General features: G+C 37.7%; 1 protein-coding gene and 1 long non-coding RNA gene across 3 annotated transcripts in view; both read right to left on the minus strand.

The window, feature by feature from the left end:
- LOC120103720 (uncharacterized) overlaps positions 1-26,257 on the minus strand; it is a 31,706-nt gene that overhangs the window by 1,518 nt on the left and 3,931 nt on the right. The window contains exons 2-11 of one of the 2 annotated variants that reach the window (XM_039129358.2): positions 24,708-25,131; positions 24,111-24,446; positions 20,971-21,595; positions 20,638-20,821; positions 17,210-17,561; positions 16,228-16,338; positions 12,581-12,938; positions 8,929-9,154; positions 5,673-5,894; positions 1,831-2,101 (exon numbers count right to left, since the gene is read on the minus strand). In XM_039129358.2, the coding sequence (XP_038985286.1) occupies position 2,101; positions 5,673-5,894; positions 8,929-9,154; positions 12,581-12,938; positions 16,228-16,338; positions 17,210-17,561; positions 20,638-20,821; positions 20,971-21,595; positions 24,111-24,446; positions 24,708-25,131 (2,839 nt within the window). In that variant the 3' untranslated portion in view covers positions 1,831-2,100. Of the gene's footprint in view, positions 1-1,830; positions 2,102-5,672; positions 5,895-8,928; positions 9,155-12,580; positions 12,939-16,227; positions 16,339-17,209; positions 17,562-20,637; positions 20,822-20,970; positions 21,596-24,110; positions 24,447-24,707; positions 25,132-26,257 lie in introns of those variants that run through there. The other variant, XM_039129357.2, reaches the window with a different exon arrangement.
- Positions 1,314-1,776, minus strand: LOC148703329 (uncharacterized). Its single transcript, XR_015986914.1, has 2 exons — positions 1,656-1,776; positions 1,314-1,561 (listed from the first exon to the last, which is right to left on the minus strand). It is a non-coding gene; the product is annotated as an uncharacterized LOC148703329 (long non-coding RNA).

Genomic DNA, 26,257 nt, shown 5'->3' on the forward strand with positions numbered 1-26,257 from the left:
CCAACATTGATTTGGATGAAAGCTTCTCTTCACATCTCTCAGTTTTCATGGTCGCTCCTTCCCAGGTTCTTTGCCAACAAGTGGAACTTGTGACTCTCTTCTGCAGATTCGGCGCATACTCGGATGATCTCCTTTTCCTAGGATTCCTCAAGATCAAGTTCAATGGTAGCGTGCATGACTGTGGGGTCTATGGTGGAGCAGCCTTTGTTATCAAGGACCATAGGGGGTCATTCCTTGCATCTATAGGAAGTCGGTTATGCAATACTATTGTCCCAATGGCCAAGTTGCACAGGAGCATTGGAAGAGCTGACCTATGCCATTATAACCTTGAGGGCATCCAGAATTATGCTAGATAGGGATTCGAGTGCAGATATCAAATGGCTGTCATATATAGCCCCCGAGAATAATGCTACTCACCCTCTCATCTAGGACTATAGGCAGATGTTGAACTCCCTCGATACCTTTATGGTGGCTTATATCATCCGAAGGCAAATGGTACAACAGACTGGGATGTGTCTTATGTGGCCAACCACCTTAGTGTTACTTTATTCTTCCAGCTTCTTTCTTAGAAATTTTATATGTTCTCATGGATGTATTTATAAACGACACATATAGTAATGCACCACCAAAAAAACACTATTTAATGTCCTTTATTATCATTTTCTTGATTTGATTACTAAATTGATGTTAAAGTCCTACAGCATTTCAGAAATGTTAGTTACCAAATAGCAAACAACTTTTTATTCAAAGCTAGCTTTGCTAGCCAAAGCTCTTCAGACAAAAGCTCTACTACTTATAGCAATGCAAAACGAGGCCTTAGTCATAGGTTAGGAAAGGTTATTACAATTAGACATCTACAAGTATATACTAGAACTAGAAATAGAATGCATACAATGATTATGCCATAACCTAGAGGTAGTAAAACAGGTTTGCAGAAAACCCAAAATCATTGGGCATTACAAGAATAGTTGTTTAGATGTTTTTCATCAAACATGTTTTGCCAAAATTTAAAAAGTCATAAAACCAGAAAAGTGAGCATTATGAAAAACAGATCTCCCCTTATTTCCCACAAAACTTGTTTTACAAAGAATCGTGTTTTATCATTATCTGTTTTAGAAGAAACCACAGGCATTGATGGATGTTTCAACTAAAATCCAGCATGGATCAAGGGAGGTTGAACTTTGGGGACTTGGGATCGGCACAAAGGTTGCAAGTTTTGGTTGAATTCCCACATGAATCAGGGACCAATTTCCATTCTAAATGATACAAAAATGAAATATATGTACATCCATCGTACTACACTAAGCAGATCATTAATCAAAGCTCCATTCTTCATCAACATGGTATAAATGAGCAGCCAAAGTGCCAAAACAATGAATATTAAAATCTCATTCACCAGCCCCATGGCCCAACAAAGAAAAAATGCCCAGTATTTCACACCATACTGGCAAAAAATATGAAGCCCACCTAATTTGTCTGTCTCTAAGCAACCCATTATAAGGATAAAGGTGCCGGATTCCTCATTAAGGGGTGTCGCAGATACCAGCATCCCCTCTCAGACCTACTTCATGAAAAAGGCATTATCCATTGACATTACGCATTCTATCAATGGACCAACACATCTTTAAATGACTACCAAAGATGAGAACAATCACCTTGGTGACAAACTAAGTGAAGACTTGGATTTTAGAGGGAATCTTTGTATTCCAAGTAAATCCCTCGACTTGGAACTGGGGACCTGCATCACTTGGAAAGGGATAATTGAAGTTCATTGTAAAAGCTTCATTAGTCCATTAGCATCATCCCTTATCCTTTCTAAGTATAAAGAAATGGAAAAAAATTGAGCAATTTTCTGAATTGCTCAAATTCATTTTATTCAAGTGGTCAAGGACCATATACCGCTTTGTTTTCATCACAGCATCACATCATCACCTCAGCCACAAGGGCCAAAATCTGAAAAGGATGTGGAAACTAAAAATGGAAAAAATTGAGCAATTTTCTGAATTGCTCAAATTCATTTTATTCAAGTGGTCAAGAACCATATATTACCACTTTGTTTTCATCACAGCATCACATCATCACCTCAGCCACAAGGGATAATCTGAAAAGGATGTGGAAACTGGTAAGAATATGTTTAATGAGAAAAATATCAGCTATCAAAATACCATATATTCTCCATTGCCACCATGTAAAACTCCAGTCCTATATTTAGCTGATCACAGCAGACCATTGCCCCTCATCACACAAGGGGCAATGTCAACCTTACACATGGAGCTACTCCTAGTCAGATACATTTGCTAGCAAGGTTCGCTGTACCGGTGCCGCACTAGCATAGGCGTACCGAGTGTCGGTACGGTACGGTATGTGGTACGCCAGGCATACCAGTACCGGTATTGGTACGGTACGCCCAATACCGACTGGTACTGCATACCATATTTGCTAGTGTTTATACGACAATGTCGAATCTACATCACTACTTTATTTTAAAGCAGAAATATCCCCCCCCCCCCCCCCGCCGCGAACCTCTTTCCTACAAATACATTAGTCCAGTCTTCATTACAATTTTCTCAAGAAGAGTCATATGTCGCTCAAGAACCCCCAAAACCAAATGCTAAAGATACCAAGACATAATTCCTTAAAAATAAGCATCAATTATATTTACCAAGTTTAACTTGAAGATCTGGTCTGGGACAACATATAATGGTTTTTCTCTAAAGCACATATTATTCGTACCTAGTACTTGCGACTGCTGCAACAGCAAACCGACATCCTTCAATATGCTCTATAATCCATAAATCCTCAGAGTTAGCAATAATGGGTACCATATCCATTAAATTATCCTTTCCCTTTTAGAAGTGAACTGACAATGCAAAATTCTCATCGTTGTGGTAAAGTGACACACACCCCCTCCCTGGTGTCAAATTTCCCTTGCATCACAAGGGTAGGGACTAGGTTTCAATGCTAAGCCAATGAGAAAATTCTTAGGAACAGGAGCCTAGCAACTGCAGCGAGCATGAGATGACACCACATTGTGGACAATAGCACTAACATATTGCCTGAATTGCCAAATTGTGACAGGAGGAATTTTGTGGATAGATATAAGGCACTATAGCCTTATAGCACAGCTGGAATGGATGAACCCACAGCTCAGAAGCTGACATGGGAGCTGAAATGAAAAAAGCAGGTTCAAGTGTGAACCTTCATTTGCAAATCGATTATGAATCATAAAACTATGGTTGGGTAGGGTTGCTCGCATATAATTCTTTTCTTTTTCGGAATAAAGTGCTCACGTATAATTTAAATCATGTTCGAACACGCTTATAAAGTGCTCAAGCATGAGATGACACCACTTATACCTAGGACATAAAGCGATATAAAAATGTGTCATGCCTAATTTTACCGCCCTATTCCATTTCCTGAAAGATTGATTCATGTCTCACATTGAACGTGATAGATTTCATGCATGTACCAATGGCATTACCTGGACGCACATTCAGCTCCTAGAATCTGTGTTGAATACATGATACACATCAGAATCAAATACATATCAGACACTTGGTTACCTATCAAATTTGTCTAACAGTAGCTTCTCAAAATTGGTAGAGAGTTGGACTTCTCCAATAATGATTTTGACCCCATTCTAATGGTATTTAAAAGTGAATTTTTTACTTTTAAGAGATTGATCAAGAATGTGGGCATTAAATAACTTTACAAATATCTTTCTTTCCAAAATATCCTTAAATTCAAGGTTTAAAAACCAATGGAACAGCGGCGCTCCCACTGCCCGAGTGTCAAGATGGGACAAGTCAAGAAATGGAATGTAGGGCAACCCAGTTACCCAATATACATGCATAAATGCATGCATGCCTACATACATGCATAAATGGAATAGCCACTTAGACATTTTAGCAGATGGTACATAGCTAAACAGACCAAGCAGCTAGCTCATTACAGTAAAAGCTAAGGCTTAAAAAACCAGGCACAGCATATTTATATATGCAATATCAAACTGGTAGTGCTTAAACAGCTAGACATCACAAATTCATTTATGGAGCAACTTGGGCATTTTTTGCGGATGTTTTTAATAACCTTGTGGAGACCTATCTTCATTACCTATCCTTTTAAAACTTGGCTATTTGAGAACCATCTGACTTGCCATGATTGGCTTCTACTGGTGGCTCTTTTCCTTGGTAATGGGTGCATGCAGGTCTTTAACAACATTTGCCCACAGGACTGGATCACCAGTCTAGATCACCTAGCATATAATGAAATTCTCACTTACTGACATCATCTTTCAGCCGCTTTCCTCACCATCAACACTGCAAATATAAGTTACCTTGGGCAGGTGATGCAGCAGTTGTTCATGAATATCAAGTTGTTTTAACTTGATTCCATCTTACCAAGCTTATGGGTGTAGCTCATCATCAGCTGTGCACCCTGATCACATGACTCGCTACAATGATGCAACAAACAGTTTGTAGTTTGTGAAACATAATTTTACAATGACCACCAACATGTGCATAAGCATCCTTCTTAACATATTTTGTTGACTCTATATTAGGATAACCATTTATACAGTCATAATTATATATCAACTATTACACTATGATTTTAGCTTCCCTCTTCTTCGACATTAGTAATATGTCGCATGGTTGGTTTAACATTTCTACGGCAAAGCTATAATGGATAATTCACCTTGAATAGGAGTGATTAGTAAATAAACGCATGATAGAATACTATAATTTTCCAAATATTGTAGAATAAATACTGGTATATGTTGTCTATGTCCTGTTATCCATGCTAATAAGCTAATTATCGATGGTCAAGATGTCCTTTGCAAACTAGTTAAATGATTTCTGGTAACCTAATTGTCTTTCAATTGCTAAGTTTTACACCTACATTGCTAAGTTACATGATTTATGTGATAAAGGTGCATGTTACTGATTTCAGCTTGCCTTGAAAACCAAGACTATGGAAGTTGACTTGTTAATCTCATTTATTTCTTGTAAGAAACATAGCATTAAGACAAGCACGCATGAGAGGGGGAAAAGTAAAACATCCAAAGTCAGATTGTGGAAGCCAAAAAAGGTATGACGATACTGAGGGCATACCAGATGTGTCAATGAATACAACTCGGTTTCCTCTGTTGGTAAAATCCTCATTACAGTACCACAGTCAGTATTCCCCAATACCTCATTATTCCAAACCTTGCTAGCACAGTATGTATCATGCTGTGAGCTTTAAAACTCATGCTTACAATAATCCAACATCTCTGAAAACCTTAACGAAAAGACTTCCTAAATCTACGGGACCAGCTTTATGAGTCAATGTACATCCATCGATCTAACAAGAATCAAAATTAGTGAAAGTTATATACACAATGACAGAAATTCAATAAATCTATTTTCTTTTGAATGTTCCAGGCTTTATAGAAACTTATAATTTCCCCAACCCACCAACCTGCAACAAAAGAAGCGGGGGGTGGGGGGGACACACTTGTCACAGTAAGTGCTAAAATAATGGTGTAATTGTATGAGACAAAAGAATAAGTCTTATCCAACATCAACAAGGATTTGCATATTATGATGCAAAAATTACATCACATACTAAGAAACCAATCAAGCAAGGCATGCACTGCATTAAATTATGTTTTTCAGTTAATAGGCACATACCACGGGCAGGCATGAATGGCTCTAAAGAAAATCCGTCTTGCTGCAGAAGGATTACGTGCAATATCTGCCTCATATGCAAGGTAGCAGCGCCATATTAATACCGATTTCTGTAATTTAACATTCGCCAACGCTCTCTCAAAAAGTCCATGAATTCTATGCTGAGAGCCAGCTTTGCCCAATTCAAATGACAATGCAAAGAGCCACAAAATTACAGATGGGTTCCTAGGAAAGCAGCAAGGAAGAGGTTCTCAATATTGCAAAATAAAGCATCTTTAAAAGTGCTATTTTGGAATTTAAAAAAAAAGTACTACAATTTTGGGAGCAAGGAAAAATAATCAGTAAAAAAACAAAAGCAAAAATATTGTGCATTTTGGCCACCAAAGAAGCTATATAAGGTCCACCAACGTGCAATTCTACCTAGACACTGGTTGGTTCCAATTTTGAAGTGCTAACATGTTTGGACAATCAAACCAACGGAACACCACAAGACACTTCTTGGCCGCTACAAAAATTACGTGTATTTATGCTTAATCCAAAGCACAAAAAGTGGGTGTTGTAGTACAAGAACTGTAACAAATTCTCAATCATTTTAAGCATGGTAGGCCATATTGGTGCATATTGGGCATAACGTACCCTACCAGTATGGAATCAGTACGCAATACAGGGGGCGTACCGAGTATTAGTACACTGAATTGGCTCTCATATCAAGCATACCGACACTATACCAAGATGGTACTAGCATGATATCCGATATCAAGATTGTGAATCTTGTTTTAAGTGCCAAATAGTTTGAAGTATTTCAACATTGGAGTGTTTATAGAATCTTTGTCAAGTGTCACAATTTTCCCCCAAACTTCTTTAATAAAATGTGTAGGAAAAAAGGATCTTCACTACCAAGTGCAACGACTTTTCTTAATGGAGTACAAATATGCATAGACATAATTAACTTAAAGCGGCAATGATTTGTCTCATTCACATAACAAGGTCTACAAAACTAGTACTAAGTGGTGTATTTCTAGGAATCATGTTGGTGTACTAACAATACCGTATCCTATCGACACAAGATATGCTGATAAGGTGGTGGTTCCTCAAATCTGGAGAGAGATGGGATGAAAGGGAAGGAGGGAGGTAGGGTGTACTAGTGGGGGTGGTGTACATGCCGGATTAGCAGGGAGGGAAATCAATGTCGAGGGAGATCAAACAAAGAGGAGAGAGAGAAGAAAGAGATCAAGGCTAGAGGCAATGATGGCCAAGCAAGGCTCGTGACAACCGGCAAGGGCAACGTGCTCGTAGATCGCTCATGAGTTGCTCACTAAAGAGAGGTTTTCAGATCGAAAGAGTGAGGCAAGGTCAAGGGTTATATTGGCACGAACCAGGTGGAAACAGTCAGAACTGCCCTAAATCCAGCAAAACTAGGCGTGGCTTAATTCGGACCAATTTTGACTACTTCCTGCTGCACCCCAAACTAAAGGGCAAAACTAAGGTCGGCCAAACTGAACCGAACCACCCGATTTGGCCCATACCAAGCCAACCTGGTTAGGGACCGGGTCAGTGCACCAATTAAAATCGAGACCGGCCCCGAACCGACCGAAACGAATCCTGAACCGACCGAAACGAATCCTGAACCAACCGAAACGAGCCGGAAAGGGCCGGAACCAGCCGGAACCAGTCGCGAACCTGTCAATTCCATTCAAACTAGGTGCGAGTCGACCCACTTTGGAACCAGGCCCACTCCCCCTTTTCTTCTTTTGTTAAAAGAAGATGTTGGGAAGGCTCGAAGCCCCCAAATGATCCTATGATCGGATGGCTTGTGGGCCAACGGCAGGAGCCAGAGCTTGATGAGTGAGGATCGCCTCCACAATCCTGTCCCATACCGATTCAGTATGGTATGCCACAAACCACATACCTTGCACATAACGGTATAGAACAAGATGCAATACACTCCATTATCCATCCACCATTTGCTCAAGTAGACAATATCCCCCATGTTGATATGGATCACTCTAGCATGCGGTACAATGTCAAGATGATCCACTACAGTCAAGAATTTAAGCTTTCATAATATATGCAATTATGCGAACAATGTGTAAACATGCATGTGTAGTAATAGAGGACAGATTGGCTGCTTTTGAGAGGATTTGAGGAAAACTTCTGTATCTTTTAACCACACAATAATGGTAGATCACTAAAAGTATATTGTTCCATCGATAAAAATCATAGACCTTTTGGTTTTATTGTTCACATAATTTTGTTGAACTTCATTGCATCCAAACCACCTGCTACTAACACCAATGTCCACGCCCTCATCACTAGACCACTAGCAGCCACATCTTTCTCATCCACCCAGCCACCTTCAATCACCCCTAATTCTCCAGCTTCCCCCCCCCCCGGGCGCCACCCCGGCCCAACAAAAAGAAATGCCATTTCTCCGCATTTCAGCATCCCCTACAAGCACCACTACCTGACATCCCCACTCTCCAACTTTCAATCTTCTCTACCATTTGTCACAACTAGAACACCATCACACTTGTTCAGCATTAACTTTACCTAGCAGCCTCCAACAATTCCTAGGATTCTTTGGTGTTTGCTCTCACTTCAAGTGATCAACAAATTGCTGCCATGACATATGAGAGATGTCCATAAAGGAAACCTTTATAGTACCATGAAACAGAAATCTATCTACATGTCAAAGCAAAGCACATATAATTGTATATACATAATATATATGGAGAGCTAGACAGATATACGTGCATTATGTGAATTCTGTGAGACCAATAATTGAATCTAAATATGTGAATGAGATGGAATAATTGATTGACGCTACAAGCAATAAAATGTAAGATAGATGAGGCCTATGATCTAATACCTGTTAATGTCACTAAGCCTTAAAAAATCTAATATTGGTAAATAAAGATGCATTTGAGAAGTTTTCAGCGGATAGTTTCAGAAAATTCTATGAAGAGGCTGCAACTATACAAATATATCCTTGAAATATGCAGCATAAGCTCAATGTCCATGCAAAGTCAACTTATAGTAGTTGCCATCACCATATCAGAAACAAAATGCGAGCAGAGGTTTATGGTGCAAGAAAATGTAAATGAAAGGATCTTATAATTCAAATTTAGATGATAAAACATGATTGTTCCATAAGAACATCCTTATTACTACCAAGTTGCTCTAAGTGCATGTTAATTTAAAGCTCACAAAGGAAAAATAAGTAATCTGGACATTTTGACACAAAAGAAAATGAAGTTACCTCTGACTACATTCATCAAACATAATACGAACTTTGTTTGGCACGGTATAAAGATAGCTTGCTTCTATCATGGCAATATAAGGTTTTGGGTTGTAAGGATATATTTGAAGCCCTTGTGCTATAGCCTCCCACACCCTTGAGAACCTCAACTGCTTAACATGTTTCTGGAGCACACCAATGTAATGGACCCACAAGGATTCAAGTTGCAAGCTCCTGCTTCTTCTTTCTGAAAACAACCACCTTCAGTTAACAGAAAAGCCGGAACAGTGTAATACCAGAAGACAAGGAACAAAGAACTAGAGCAGTCAATTATATATGATGCATAATTAACATGCCCAATAGCAAAATAAAGTGCCACATAATCAGCAAATGTGACATAGAATTTGCATACAAATCTACAGGAATGCAGCATAAAAAATATTTCACAGAGAATTCACTCAATTCTTGTTTATTCTCCATGTTCTCTAGATTTACAAATGAATGGAGTTGCAAAACTGGAGGGAGTTATAAAATATTGTAGTTAAACAATTGAAGCAATTTTGGAAGAAAAATTTGTGAGCTCAGAATGTTCAAAGTAAGAGACAGAAGAGGCTGTGCTATGACTCTGAAAGTAGAACTATGGCAGAATTGCTATTAATCCTGCAGCAAAGACCAAAATAATAGAAAAAAGTAGGCACTAAACAAAACAAAACGGTTATCTTATATTAAAATAGTTATTTTATTCTAGTTCTCCTCAGTCCTCACATTAGTAGTACTCATGTCACTGCAGAAGAAGAGTCACCTGACTTTCTGAGTTAATGTCATAACAGATCATTTCAATTAATTTGAGGTATTATGATGGACAAATTTCTGGAAATAATCTTCCAGCTAGGAGGCCATATCTGCTGTGAAATCTTTCTCCTGCACACCCACCCACTTTTAAACATTTCTAGTCCACCTTCTAAGTAACTTATATCGCTGCCACTATTAACTTAAAACCAATATTATATTAAAAATAAATAGGCCAATCTTTAATTTTTCTAAAAATCTTGAATCACAAAAATTTGTATGTAAAAACAATAGAACAAATATCTGTCACCACATAATATTATTTCATAGAGATGCTTTTTTGCACTTTTATATCTGAATTTGTTTTCGAAAGCCATGCTTTCTCCTTCCCAATCTAATTTGGCTCAGACAACCACGCTGATCTTTAAATTGAAGATAACAGGGAATATGCTGCCTCACGGCAATGTGGGTAAACAAGGACCATATCTAACCTTACATAAGTCAGAGAGATAAGTCATAGAAGAAGTGGATTAGATTTGGGTTAGCTGAACGATCCTGAATCACGCGATTCGGTCCATACAAAACTGAACCAATCAAGAACTAGAACAATTCTAGTGGTCGAGACCACTTAGACCCTTAAATAAACCCCAAGCCCTCTTCCTCCCCCTGACCCCTTTGAAGGCTTCGAGCCTTTGAATGTTCTCCCTCCCTCTTCCCCCCCCCCCCCCCCCCCCCCCCAGTTCTGCCACATTCAAATGACTCCACGGTACCTAATGGAAGCCCCACCTATGATGCCTCTCTCTCTCTCTCTCTCCACCAAAGGCTCCAAGGTGCCCACTGCCCCCTCCCCCAAGTTCCGCCATGGTCATAGCTTCGAAGATCCAGGAACGCCTCTCTCTCTGTTTCTCCCTCTCTCCCCCCTCCCTTCCTCCCTCTCCCCCAACCTCTCTCTACTTCGATATGCCCCGACACAGACACGGACTTGTACCATACCTAACTGGCGCTGACCAGCACGAGCCCATGTACTGGTCCAGCAAACCTTGGATCAAATGCAGGACAGATTTTTAAGAACTTGCAAAGATTTTAACAGCAAATTCAAAGAAGCTTATTAAAAAAGGATAGACTCTTATTGGGTTAAAAACAGAAAGGTTTGGTAAAAACTTAAACAACTTGATGAAACAAGGAATCTCAAGCTATGATTATTAACCAAAAAGAAAAGAACCTAAAGCAATCTTCTGATTTTTAAACGAGAATCTTGAAAGTTTTATTAATAAGTTATGATTACAACCTTTAGAACCTGTTCATTTAGCTATAGTTGAAACCAATCTAATGTCCGTTGACCAGTTTCAGTTGATTTCAGATGATTACAATCAAAGTAACCTGAAGTTCCTCATCTTCTCTTTTGGCCTATTTCAATTTCCACAACAAATAAGCTTGCTAATATTATCAGAAAGTAAGTTACTGTAGGAAATGCTATAATGTTTTTATCCAAAATAAATGACAGGAATCAAGAGGATGAATCTAGTTGTGCTATCCCATTTTTGATCGACTCATTAGATAATGCATAACTTTTGGAACAAACATACATTGTCTTTGACAATGTTGTAAACTATGTTATAACAGCCTAAGATGACTTACTGCTTTCGATGTTAAAAAATATATATTGCTTGCATAATGCATGTACTTTCATTCTGTGGCACCTGTTTTTCTGTCAACATTAACACCTTCTTGGCAGCATTTACTTAAAAAATCCTAAACCCTAATCTGAAGGTTGGAGAATATAAAAGTTGTTGATGCTTGACAGCAATATTAATTGTACTGTTAACGTCTGACATTAAAAAAGGTGTATTCACATCCAGACAAAAATTCAAGGCTTCAAGATCTTGAAAATATAACTCTTCCCCTTACCTAGCAATGCTTTAAGAAAAGTGAGACATGCAAATATAACTATATGATAGCCAAGGTTGGCAGAACCATCCCGAACTGTCCGATTCGGGGCATCCCGAGCCATACCGGTGGCTTACCGGGATGTTCCAGCAAAGAAACCGAAATGTCATCGCAATAGGAGGAGGAGAAAAAGAAGGAAAGAGAAGACAAGAGAGAGCGAACGGGAGAGGGAGGAAAAGGGAGAGGGATGGAGGCCGGCGGAGGCCGGCGCTAGTGCGGGTGGTGGAGGCCGCGGCCGAACCTCTATTTCGTTTGAAACAGGGGTCCAGCAGTAAAAAATTTCACGATTTTTAAGTAAAGTCGGCAAATCACTTGCCGACTTCACTTAAAAATCGCAAAATTAAAAATAACGAAATTTTTTATGGCTGGACCCCTGTTTCGGACGAAATAGAGGTTCGGCCGCGACCTCCACCGGCCTCCCTCCCTCCCCTGCTCGCTCTCTCTTTTCCTCTCTCCAACGGTTTCGTGTCATTACAGGCCCAGTACGGCACGGTGCAAGCCCATACTGACTCGTGTCGCCGGGCGACCGGTATGGTGCCTGATACCAGCACAGCAGACCCTGATTGCAGCAGTTCTTGTAATTTTGAATTCAAAGTACATTTCAACAAAACTTTAAGCCAAAACACTTTCAGCATTTCTTTTTGTTTAGGATAGTTTCAGCCTTTGAGACCAAAACAAGCCAAGATCAAATAAATGGCATTGAAAATTTGAAAAAAAATAATAATCAAAAATATGAGAAGCTTGTTAAATTTTTAAAAAGGTAAAACAAATTTGTCTATGTTGTCTTTTCTTTTGTGCAAAAAATTAACAAAATGCAAGCAATAATTACAAAGCATCAAACAGATATGGATAACCCATACAAACCAAATGTAAGACAATCCCTTTAGAGAACTAGAAGAGAGAGAAATTTGTAAATTAAAGAACAAACAAAAGGGACCTGGAAGTGCCATTGCAAAGGCCTGCTCTATAACTTCAATACCAGCAGACCAACCCGTAGTCAAGGCCTCAAACAAAGAAGCTGAACAAATGTAAGCAACAGAATGTTCCTTTACATCGCCACGGGCCCATGCAGATCGCAAGCTTTTAATCTGTTCTTTGAACCCTTGACGTGCCCTTAAGAGTTGCAGACCCAATGTTTGACACTTAAAAGGCGTGTACTTCATGTTACCACCTAAGCAGGATAAAATGTGAACAGCACGTTGCAAGGACAACTTAGAATTGTTGCATGAAGTAGATGTTGCCACTTCCATTTCAGCATACCAGAAGTACAGAAGGGGGACATTTTCCCAAAGGTCCTGCTCCAAAGGTTCCAAGAACAAAACATAAATAAATCTCAATTGACACTGAAATGTACATAAAGGACATTGCATAAAAAAACTATATAAAGAGCATAAACTTCCAGCTAAGAGAACAGCATTAGTGTTAACACAAGATCAAAAGCAGCTAACTTTTCTTGAAAAGATAAAATACGTAAAAAATTATATAAGGATGCCACCCCAAGAAACTAGAAGAAACATTGATCATCTACCAGAAATGAGAGAGATACAAAATCCATAATCTCCCAACAATAAATCCTAGAGGTAGAATCAAGCAGATACAACAGACACAACAAAATACCAGAGTAGATCAAGAAGATTATTAGGGAGCAGCATTCAAAGCAAAAGGGAAGATGGGACAAATAATTGCAACATCGTGCATTTTAGAGGTAAACAGCAATGATGGTTCCTTCAAGGAATAGGCCAAAGTTTTGACAACCTGAAGTTTACTCATGCAGGAAAATTGCTCTTAATCAGCCAGGTCAACAAGATAGGGATTCCATAACATCCAACCAGTACCAATGATAAACAAAATCAATAAAGTTAAACAAAGAAGAGCGCTCTTAAAGTAATAACACTACACATATGAGCACAGTATTTGACAGATTCACTATCCATGAAGTTGGACTGTAAAATGTGCCCCACTAAAACAAAAACAAGCATTTTAAGAAATCACTAATGTTGTAAATTATTTCGATGTCATAGGTCACTAAAAATTAAGTAGAACTTCAAGATCAGATTCATCACTGATGGTGCATGGATTCACAATTCTATTCCACAATGTCTGAATGAAGCAGAGGCATTTCAAAGATGTGTCATGTTGCAAGCATGAACCATGTTTTTAGGATAAGAACAAACAATGCAACACTGACAGAATATTAAGAATCATTTTCAATTGATCCAGCATGAAACCTCCATGCAGTTGATAGAATATTAACCATGTTGTTAGGGTATTAGACCAAACAATACAACACTTACAGAATATTAAGAGTCATTCTAAATTGATCCAGCATGAAACTTTCCTCCAGTTGACACTAGTAATATATGAAGCTTAGTCAAACCAATCCATTCACAAGATAAACGTTGAGAGATTCAAAGCCCACAAAAGCCAATTCCCTTAACAATAGGAGAGAGCCTCCTTCAAGAGTGACTATGTCTATTGTCTATGCCATGTTGCTACAAATCCTTCATGTGATGTTAATCCATGCAGGTATTTTACCAAATGACTGCAGGATGATTGGACTTCTCAAGGAAATGAAACTATAGAACATGGATCGCCGAACCGGGCAGTTCGGCTTGTACCGAACCTTACAGACACCAGCTCGAGATAGTTCGGGTACTCGAGTCAGTTCAACCACTTTATTAATTCTGGTTCGATGGTTCAACACCCCACGCCTTCTCACTTTCAATGGTTTGCAATGTTCGTGACTTCACACCCCCTGCACGCATCCCCTTGTTCGAGAGCTGCTCAATCATAAGCTACTAGGCCACCACTCCCCCCTCTCCTCTCTCTCTCTCTCTCTCCCTCCCTGCCACGGCTAGGGCTAGGGTTTAATCCTCAGTTCTGCACCTCCACAGCTCCATGGCCACTCTCTCTCTCTCTCTCAAGGACGAAGACACAAAGGTCAGGGACCAACCTCATCATCATCGTCGCGGTCTCTCTCCCTCGTCATCGTCCATCTCGAATCCGGCCCTCTCCGACCACTACAAGATAGGACGCCTCCTCCAAATTCAACCCTTTGGTCCAAGCGAGTCCCCTCTCTCTCCCTTCTCCTTTATCTCCCCCTCTCCCTCACCCTCTCCTTCCTCTCCAGCCCTCTCCTCCCTCTTCATGATTCCAGTATGCCGCAGTTCAAAATGGTACAAAGGGGGGTACCATAATGTACCAGTCGTCGGCCAGCATGTCTATCAGTACCGATTTTGCCCACCTTGCTATAAAATGTTTCACCCAATAATGTACTCATTTTTAGTATAATTGAATAATGAGCATATTTGCTGGCAATAAGTCTCACGCTAGTTATGCAGAAACTGGCTATTGTTTTTCTCCTAAAAAACTAGTTTCATATAAAACTAAAAAGAGATCCCTTTTTTTTGAGAAATCAAATTATAAAAAAAATGACGGTGCCAAAGAAATAATGTTCCATTACTATTTGAAATGAGATATTGCAATATACAATAAATATTTAAAAATTGAGATATTTAGTTACATAGTTTGTTAACAGTGACATAGTAATAACTGAAATATCTAGTTATATAGTTTGTTAATAGTAAAATAGCATTAATTAATGCACCAATTTTTCACATGCATAGCCATTTCAGTGCAAAGGTTTCAAGTGCTGGCCTGTGCCAATCCATGCCAACCAAAGCTTTCACATGCACATGCCATATCAGCACACCCACCAGCACCAGCACTTGAAACTTCGGATGGGGCCAACTCAAAGTGTAGGTCACACAAAAGCATAACTCAAGATGTTATCTTGAAAGGAAATATATGCATAAAATAATCATAACAAAGGCAGGGATAGTAAGCTAGATGTGTGATTATAATAAAGCACATACTCAGAATAAGGTGGTTAAAAGAGCAGACAGACAAAAAACTCCCAGGAACATACATCTTCCCCCTAAAGCATGTATAATGATTTTTGATTTGGTTAGTATTACCAACTTGCACATATAGCTTAGTGATATTAGTTTTGCACAATAAATTACTTGAAACTAAACAATGTACATGTTATATGGTGATTAGCACACATCGCTTTTGATGCTAGATTTTTCCATGGACTAGTTAAAAGTACTTTCTTTTTGTTAAAATAACATTTAAGACTAGCATAATTAAGTTAATGTTTGTCCCTAAAAATTACATCAGCATACTTACATGCAAATTTCATATCTATACATTGAACTAATTATGAATTAGTGCATGTCTGTGTGAAACATCAGCATACTATCATGGCACAAGTACCACGTAAAAACCTAGCTGGCATGAGCACAATATGGAATCTTTATATCTTGCTTTATTTGCACATGATCAAGCAAAATCATATATAACAAAAGACAGAGTAAAACTATAACATGGAAACAATTTTGACAATGTATTCATGACCATCTACAGAATTAAATATATCTCTAGATATTGGCAAAGATGAGTCTTGCAGTGCAACTCAAAGCACATTGCAGATAAAAATTTAGGAAAAAAAAAGAATCAGATAGATTCCAAAGGCCAACCCACCCACCCCCCAGGTGGATGAAAATGGGTTTAGAATCATACCATTGGAAGTCCATCAATAGATGCTAATGCCATATCAAATATCTTCCTTGCAAGATCAATATTCCCATAAGAGGCCTCACTTCGTGCATATACACCACAAAGTAACAGGTCCTTCACAGAAGAAAATATACAGAATAAGGGGAGAAAGTTATTGCAATCTAGCAATAATTGATTTAGTAGATAGTTGCAATATGATTCATTTGAAGGTAGATTTTGAACTCAATTCAAGACCTACCACGGAACAAAAAGGCATTTATAAGGTTGATATTCCTAAGTGATACTTTACACAACTAGCAATATAGACAAATAAATAAACAAGGTTTTAAATTCCGATACCAAACTCCATACCCCATACCGTTTTATCAATGGAAAGATACGGGATTGGTATTGTACCCAAACCGATTGCATGTACCAAAACTAATAGCATTAAGATGATAAAAACCATCAATACTGACATGTAACATCAATGCACACCAGTACAGTTCAGCATCTTGACACCAGTACCAGTGCCAGTTTTGCATTAGAACGATAGGTTACCTACAGTATAGTCTTGCTCCTTTTGAATCATGAACTAGATTGCCTTCTAGCACATGGTTATGTAGCATAATGGTAAGGACTGAGCTGATATGTGGCATGTGAAAAGGCATGTTATACATCAATCTACCAAACAATGCATAGAGAATAAGAATATTAAGTGTGTGCATGATGATTCAATATACAAGTGTTAAAGTTTCAAAAGACAAACTCCACAATAATTCAAAAGACAAAAATGCTACATTATTCAACAAAAACAGAGTGGAGTAGGCAAGCCCTCAAATGAAAATCATAAAAGAAAGTAAATGTCTGGTTGAAGATTCATGTAAAAAGTAGCACGGGACATTTTTAAATAAAGAAGGCATAAAAATGACAAATGAGATTATTGAAATGGACAGATGCATTGACAATACAAAAATTACATGCTACGACAATATATTAAGAGTACCTGTCGATCTCTTTTTAATAGGCTTTTGGCTAAAGTTCGTGATGGATTGACAGAAAATGTTGAAGAACTTTCTTTAGACATAAACAATTCTTCAGCACTGAGAACAGCTTCTTCCAACTGATGATTACGTGGAAAAACATTAAGAAAAAGCAGAATTGAGTTTCGAAGGAACTTCATCATGTTAGTTTGTCTTGATAAATCACTTGTGTGGCACAAAAGATGCTCCAATTTAACAGAAGCTTCAGTCTTATTCACTAGGCCAAATACAACTCTCAGATTTTCTAAAATAGAATCTGGTACAGTCTCTAAGCTAAGAATCTTTTCAGTCCAACTGGGTCTGTTTGTACATGTCCTGATAAAAAAGGCCACATAACCCCAATTAGAATCCCTCAAAATTAATTATGTTACTAATACTTCAAAACAGCATAAGCATTTATGGATAAAAACATGCTAGGTAATTTGTCCATCAAATGATTAAAGTTTACAAATATTGAATAAATTTGTAAAAACCATAATAATATAGGCTGCATATACATAAATCAATTTATAGACATGAAACAAAACTGGTGCAAAACCGGGTTGGTTTTGAGGTTTGTTTCCACCAAGTCCAAAACAGTCCAAATTGAGCAAAACTGAGCGGTTCCACTCAGTTCGGAACGATTCAAGTAACAGGCCCTCCCCTTAGTTTAAAAAAAAACAAAGAAAGAGAAGAAGGCACCCAAAAGCCTTTCTCCTCCCTTTTCTACTGAGAACATGAAGGGAAGTGTGGGAAGGTGAGGAAAATCAGAGAATAAAGGATTTTTCATGATTTTGAGCCCGAATCCAAGTCCAAGATCATGTATAATCCCCTTCCTTCCTCCTCTTCATTCTTTTTTTACTCCTAAAATAAACTAAAAATGGCAAAATAAGGGAAAATCATGCAAAATATTTGTATTTTGGCCACGGTATGCTGAACCGGCCCATATCGGCCGATTCAGCACATACCCTGACCGGTACAGCGGAGCCGTGGAAGCCGGTACAGGGTCGTAGATGCCGAACTCAACTGGAGCCGAGAAAAAAGAAGAGAAGGAGAGAGCGAGCAGGGGAAGGAGGAAAAAGGAGAGTCCTTCGCTGCCCACAGTGGACCGCAAGGGGCCGGCGGAGGCCGAGGGGGTGCGGCGGAGCCCGCGCGGGGGGGGGGGGGGGGGGGGGGGGAGCCCACAGAGGCATGGCGGAGGCCATAGCCGCGTTTTTCGAAATAGGGGATGCGGACACGGTTTTTTAATTTGGAAATTTTTTAAGTGAAGTCGGCAAATCACTTGCAGACTTTACTTAAAAATCCTAAATTTTTTTTCTGCGGCCGCCTTCCCTGTTTCGAAAACAGAGGATGCGGCCGCGTCCACGGCCTCTATCATGCCCCCGCGGGATCCGCCACCCCCCGGCCCCCTCCACCGCGGCCCTCCGCGGGCAGCGGAGGCCTCTCCTCCCTCCCTCCCCTACTCGCTCTCTCCTTCTCTTCTTCTTCTCCGGCTCTGGCTGGGCATACCTACTTCCGCGAGGAAGAGCTGGCCAGTTCGGTACTGATTTAAACCAGTCTGAACTGGAACCGTACTGGTCTGGTAGGCAACTGGTACGCCTTCCGGTATCGGTACGGCGTACCTTGATTTTGGCACAATTTTATGATATGTTATAGATCTAAAAGTGATATGAGCATTGAAAAAGAAATCATGATTTTCCCTTGATTGTGTAATTGTTTAGATTAAGAATATTTTTGGTTTAAAAAATAGTAATAAAAAATAATATTGAAAATTGAAAAATAGGTAGCATGTTTGGGGGTTGTTACTTGATGTCTTTTTCTGGCAATAATGTATTTAAATTTAGGCAAGGTTATGGCTATCTGAACTTAAGCCTAAATTAAAATAGATTTTACAAATAAAGAGCGACTAAGGCATATCTATCGGTAGGAAAAAATATATATGTACCATCCCTGGTAGGGTTCCCTATTAATCCAAATTAAGGTTAAATAGATTTTTAGCTAAAAATAAATTAAAAATATATAAAATTTAAAAAAAGTAATATTCTAAAAATAGATAATTTAGAAGTATTTTGTGAAGTAATTAAGATTTTTTTTGCAATATAATGTAAATTAAAAATTTGAAGTGTTTAATAACTTAAATTTTAGTAATTCAACTAAAAATCATGAAACATATGGCAATATATACTACTAATTGGAACATATTTTCTAGGACAACATACATAGTTTTTACATTATTTCATAATTACCAAATGTATTAAGTGAAATTAAATTATAAAAGTCACTAATATATCTAAAAATAGATAATATCTTTTATTTTTAAGAGCATAGATCCATTTTATGTAGTTCATGGTAATGAAGGAGGTGGTTTATGATGTAGCCATCAAGCAATGATACCAATATAATAGAAAATAACATTAAAATAACCTTAAAATCACATTTTCAAGATCTCTAAACCTTAAAATAACCATAATCAAAAAAGTGAAAAAACACAAAAATAGAAAATAGTGAACCGACACCAATTTGTTACACTTCAATGCACCGAGTGTTAATATAGTATAGTACCATACCATACCAATTTGGTACCAAAGCCGCATGGTACTTGGTATGGAAAGTGTGAACCATTTGATAACCAAATTATCTCATCATAAAATTTTAGTTTAGCTGGATGCATCTTCCCACTTCTCCTTTAACACCATAGACAAAAACAAAATGGAACCAAAATTAAAAGCCGGCCTCCACAGAAATTTGAAGAAATTTGAATAAAACAACTAGTTGTGCTCACATCAGCCAGGCTTAAACTGAATAAAAAAACTCCAACCAGCAATCACAATACATAATTTTTCAAGCTTGTTTTCATAAAAACAAACCTACACTCATGAATTCCAAGCCAATCCCTGTGGCTTCACACTGATCTGTAGTTAATACATTAGCTTATTTAGATACTCAAAACTTGACAATATAAAATATTAATTTACTGTCTACCATAGTAAATAAGTTTTGGTACAGAGCTTCAATCATATAAGCATGTTTCAGATATTATAATACAGCTGTATTAAAAGCAAGCCAGAGTTTGAAATTTATAACTGTTAAAGACATCAAAGTGGTCCCTGCAGACAAAGAATTCTTATGCTTCTTTGTGGAATTAAAGTTGGCCCGCAAATCACCACACTCCAGTTTTTCATTAGATAGTGATGACAGCACAACAAGATAACGAGCAATAAAACCATTTGATGTTCCAAAAGCTCATAGTTCAATTGCTGGTAAGCTTCAAGAATAATATATAAAAAGTGGAAGTTCACATCAAAGCAACAATGTCATACCTGGTTCTGGATAGTGCGATATACCATATGGCTAGAAAATTAATTATAAATAAAACTAAAATCACATAGATATTAGTCTATGGATAACTAACCATTGAGAAATATTGCCACCATAGAAATCAATGAACTGGCACACCAATAAGAAACGAGCCTCCTCTGAAGACAAAGAAAAAAGGTACTCGTTTACATCTTCAAACAAGATGACCCTTGAAAGTTGTTCATTGCCATCTTTGTCTGGATTATCATCAGGAGGGTATCTTGATTTTCCATCATCACCTTCAGAGATGTCAGTTCAGAGGATGAAACGGTCAGATAAGTAATGAAACTTTAAGTCAAACAGAATATATCAATAAAGATCAGGCAAAACCAACCATGAAAAGGAAAGGTTCAGCCATCCATGAAGAAAAAGAGATAAACCCAAGTACCAGAATGTTCGCAAACAGGCATCCATTGCTCATGGTCCCTTGATAGCTCCTCCTCAGACCATCTATTCCAAGTCTTTGCATCTTTAACCTCACTATCAAGCTCAGCATCTACGTTGATTCCAAGCTTCTTTAGTAATGTTTCTATATCATCTTCCAGTGGAGTGTCTTCGGTCTCAGGGTTCTCCTCGATCTTTTCATCACCCAGAGAAGTCACCATTGAATTTTCCGGCTCATTACTTGTTCCAGTCTTTTTTGATGAAGGGTCAAACCAACCAGTCCAGCCACCTTCTTCAGTTTCTTGAGATATTAGTTCTGTAAAATCATTCTTCCTGGATAGTTCCTCTTTTTCCAGCCACGAGGACCAGCCAAGTGCTCCATCCTCTCCAATTCTGGCACCACCACTATTCCAGAAGTGTTCAAAGAGTCTTTGTTTACTTTGTGAGCCAAGATGCAAGGATGGGCAAAATAAACTGTACTCTATTTCAGCTTGAAACAATCCAGTTGCTAATTCTTGGTGGCCAGTTTGCCACTCAAACCTGCAAAGGCCTGCAAATATATCAACCAGACCAAGTTCTAGTTCAGCCAACGATGAATCCACTGATTGCAGGCTATCAGTTTGACTACCCTGCAGAAGAAAATGTAGAGAAACCAAAAATGAGGTGCAACTCACAAAGTTCTAAGAAAATGAGAAACATAAAACGTGCAAACAAATTACTCTCACAATCTTGTTTACTTCCTGAATCAACATAAAAGTAAAGCAATGAAGAAAGTTAGACATCATCTTCCTCTCAACATCCAATAACACAAGCAAATCTTGCTGCAAGGATGCTCAAAGTACTATCACAAATCAAAGGTGAAAGAGAACAAAGAAAAATATATTCAGGACAAAAAAATAAAAACTTAATCATATTGAATGAGCTTATCATATTTATAGTGAGCTTATATCTTTTTTTTATTTGATAAAAAAAAGATCTATTAACAAACATAATGAGCTTCATCACATCAAATGATGCATGCCACTACATTATGAAGAACAAGCTACCAATATCAGAGCTGATCATGAGCCGGGCTTGGGCACGGAAAAGGTCAAATTTTAAATAGGCCCGGCCCAAAGCCCGATTAAAAATGAATAAAGTTTCGGCTTAGGGCCCGGCCCGTGATTAGCTACACAATATCCCTAGCCCCTAACAGTGGGCAATATACCATCAATTTGTGCCACAAATCTACACATCTTCATCCACCTTTTCAATTGAAATAGGATCGTATATGCTTATTTATATATGCATGAGCTACTTTACTTGACATCCATGAATTAATATATGCATAATAAAGTGCAAATTGCATTTACAGATAGTTAACTGTGCATTCATTCGCATAGACTTAATAATCTTAATAAGCTTCAAATATACAAACACATGCTTAAGTAGATGACAAGTTACTTGAGTATACTTAAGCATGCTAGTATTGGACCCTCCGCACACATGTGACTGATATAAATTAATGATGGAAAAACAAAAACTGAGATTACACACCAACTCTGTAGAATGATCTAAGGGTGGTTGCCTTCTCATGGATAATTGACAAAGAAGAGCAATTTAAATATCAATTCTAATGATGATTAAATAGGGGACTGCTAGAATGTAATGGGAGAGAAGAAGAGTTTATACACCCAGATAGAATATTTTTATTTCTATGTATCTCATTTTCAAGATTTATTGACACAACATTTTATTACATATGCACTCTCCTTTTATTCTCTCATGTGCACTCTCTCCTCGTGAACACTTTTCAGAGAAAACTGATTTAAGCAGTGTAAGTAATGAAAAATGGAAACCAAGTTATTAATTCGCTAGATATTCCACAAGTGAGGCCAACAGGCAATTGGCTCAATTGCATATATGGGGTACCTACATGCAAATGCACAAGATGCAGTGCATACAAGAATCAAGGATCAATAAACAGATATTCTGGTATTATTTCATTAATAATGACACATTCAAGAGTTTATACTATCTGTTTATTATATCTATGCCCCCTATGACTCTCTCAAGACAGTTCTTAAGATAAAGAGAAACAAAAGGAATGTATTATTTAAAATTTTATAACTCTTCTTATTGCATACATGGATACACCCCCCTCGTAACAAAGATTGTTCATTCCACAGAAGAGGAATGTGGTCATCAGCTTCCACTGTCATAAGGTAAACTATATTGCAATGATAGCACTGGCAACAGTAGGCACCTCTTGAGGGTTAAAGGCATAGCATAGTCTAGGCGAACTTTAAGTCTCTCTCTCTCTCTCTCTCTCTCTCTCTCTCTCTCTCTCTCTCTCACACATATATATATATATACACACACACACACACACACACACGCATATCATATCAACTATATATCAAATAAAACACAATTAAGTAGTCTACATGGTAATCATGCTCAAGCACCTAGGTTGCTGCCAATGACAACATTGCACATGGCTAACTAGACCTGTAACACTGAACCCTGAGTACCACCAAGAAAAAACATCAGAGTGAATGCATAACTCTTTTGACTCTATGAAGCATTATAATAGTATCTTATACAACTTTCCCTTTACAGTTCTATTAGACAAGTAATCTTCTTCATGACATGTTTCTTCCCAAAATCAACAAAAGATAAATTTTTGCATGAAAAACTTGGGAAAGCTGATGATGGGCCAAATTGAAAATATTCTGCTTGATATATCTAAATTAAAGATTGCTGCCAGTTTTGTGAAACTACAAAATAAGCTAGGCCTTAAGCCTGACAGCCAATTAACACATGAACTGAAAACAACATATGACCAGGTCACTGTTAGTACATCAACATAAACACGTGGATATAGATCAATTGGTCAAATGATGAAGTGTGAAGTATTAAATAGGAAGCCCTGCAGATATGCCAAGCTTTTCATGTGATGCAACAGTATAAATGTAGTTCATCATGCTTGTTGAACTTTGTTCATTGACAGCCACGAAAAGTTAGAAGTTCTATGAAATCATAATACATAAGCTAAAATATGTTCAGCAGTAAGCTTTCAAATATGAAGATATAAACAAAATGACGTAAACTGAATCCTAGTAGACTTATTTTAAAGCAATAATTAAATGCAAAATATAGAACCTGCCTACAGAGCTTGCTGCAAGCTGAAGATATAGCCTGGATGGCATGAGCAAAGATTTTCCTGATTTCAGAAACCTTGAACCGGGAAAACTCTCCTTGGCAGAGAAGTAAAAACTCTTTCCACAGCTTACAACTATCAGAGTGTTGCATGAGTATTTTCTCCCACTTTCCTATAAGAGTATCAGTGCTATCTCTTCCCTGGTAAGACTTCAGAAGACAAAGCAACAGTTCCTCATTATCTGGATTAAGCTCCACAGCCTTCTCTAATATACTAATCTTCTTCTCAAGTGTCTGCAAGCGAGCTGCTTTTTGAGGTTGAGTACTTGCAATTTTATCCTAGGTTTCAAGATGAAAATTAATTGTAGATCAGCCGATTACAGCTTGAATAGAAAAACAATAAGAATAGCAAATAGAATGAGAAATGTTGGAAATGCAGTTCAATCTGGTCATGACAGATTGCAAGAACCTAAGCAGATTCATGATAACACTAAGTATTATGAACTGCCAAAAAAATTGGAAAAGATAGGTTTATAAAAGTAATCTTTGTTCAGCCCCACATTTTTAACTCACATATTGACCAATATATCAGTTAAATACCTGAAATTCAGCAAAGGCTAACCAAACTTTTTCATCATGAGGAAATTCCCTGGACATTTTGTTAAACTCTCTCGTTCTTTGGATTAATTCATCTTCCCAAGATTCCTCAACCTCTCCCTTTGTTATTGAAACATTTTTACCATTTTCAGGAGAAGAGTGCAGCTCTGCTAGAGGGATAAATTCTCCAGGAATCATTGAAGACATCTTCTCAACAATTTTCGCATGCTTGAAACCCTTGTTTCGTTCCAAGGCAGTATATTTCACTGAATAATATCGGCCTCCTGCTCTCAATTTACTGTCCAGTACATCAAGATCTCCATCCACATCCACACATGAGTTTGGAGGTTTCCAATGATAAAACAATTGCACATTAATCCCAGAAAATCCTATCCTATTCTGGAGTTTGTACCGTGCAACATCCATTCTGCAATTTTCATTTCACAAACAGGAAAGTCAAATTAGCAATTAAAATGCTTGGTTTCCTTGAGTTTTTCTTTAACAAATTATACAAACTCAGGAATTTCACATTTTAAACTAAAAAATAGCAGTGGCATAGAAAAAGTTAACCACAGAAGAATGATGCGACGGTCATTCAAGGAGACAATGACGCTGAATGAACAAGAACAGCAAAATATGGAAATCAACGAAAAAAGCAAAGCTTAGATTGATGATAATTAGATGACTTTGACTCCCAACTCCAAATAAAGCATAATGCCTGGAGAATGACCAACTAAATTCAATGACATTAACAAGGACTCAAATATAAGGGACCTGTTATGCTACAGCATATGTAAAAGCAAATTTCAATTTACTATAAAGCCATTTAAAGTTGCAATAACAATCATACATTCTGTTCTAGAAGGAAGAGGAAATGGTCTACAAAGAAATAAGAAAGAAGGCTGAGAAACCATTTAGCATGCTAATAATGACTCTACCTTGAGCAGAAGATATGTTGAGTCCATCGCGAAAACAGAGAAAAAAATGATTGCCTTCATAAATTGTATCTATACCCGTTTAAGTACATGATACCAAATAATACAGATACCAAGCAACTTTTAAATGAATTACAATCAATAGTACGACTAGCTTAATACATTTTATAAATTGCAGAAGCCAAAGGTAAGGTATTTAATGTCTCAACATGGCAAAAAATAAGCCTCATAGTGCAAAGTACAAGCTTTATGGATTCTCCCTTAAAAGAAAGCAATGTATTTATTTTCTTAAAGATCCCAGATTGCATCAAAATAAATGTGCACATCTTTCAAATCAAACATATCAAAAAGTACATTGGTTTGGTTTATTTGAATAAGTATATGACAAGCTCTAATAGTAGCAAAATCATGGAAAAATAAATAAAGGACATATAGACAGAATGCTCAATATGCATGCCTTCAAACTATAAAAGGCACATGGTATTCAGGAAACCTGGAATAAGTAACAAGAACAACAATTTTCGCTCTGAATATATAACTAATCAAGGATTCTTTAAGACTTCCTGACTCGAATAGGAGTTAATGACTTAAAAATCATATTATTCAAATAATGGCAAC

The sequence above is a fragment of the Phoenix dactylifera genome, chromosome 5 (genome assembly GCF_051530095.1).
Source record: "Phoenix dactylifera cultivar Ajwa chromosome 5, Ajwa_hap1_PhDact_Kaust_v1.1, whole genome shotgun sequence".
NCBI lineage: Eukaryota > Viridiplantae > Streptophyta > Magnoliopsida > Arecales > Arecaceae > Phoenix > Phoenix dactylifera.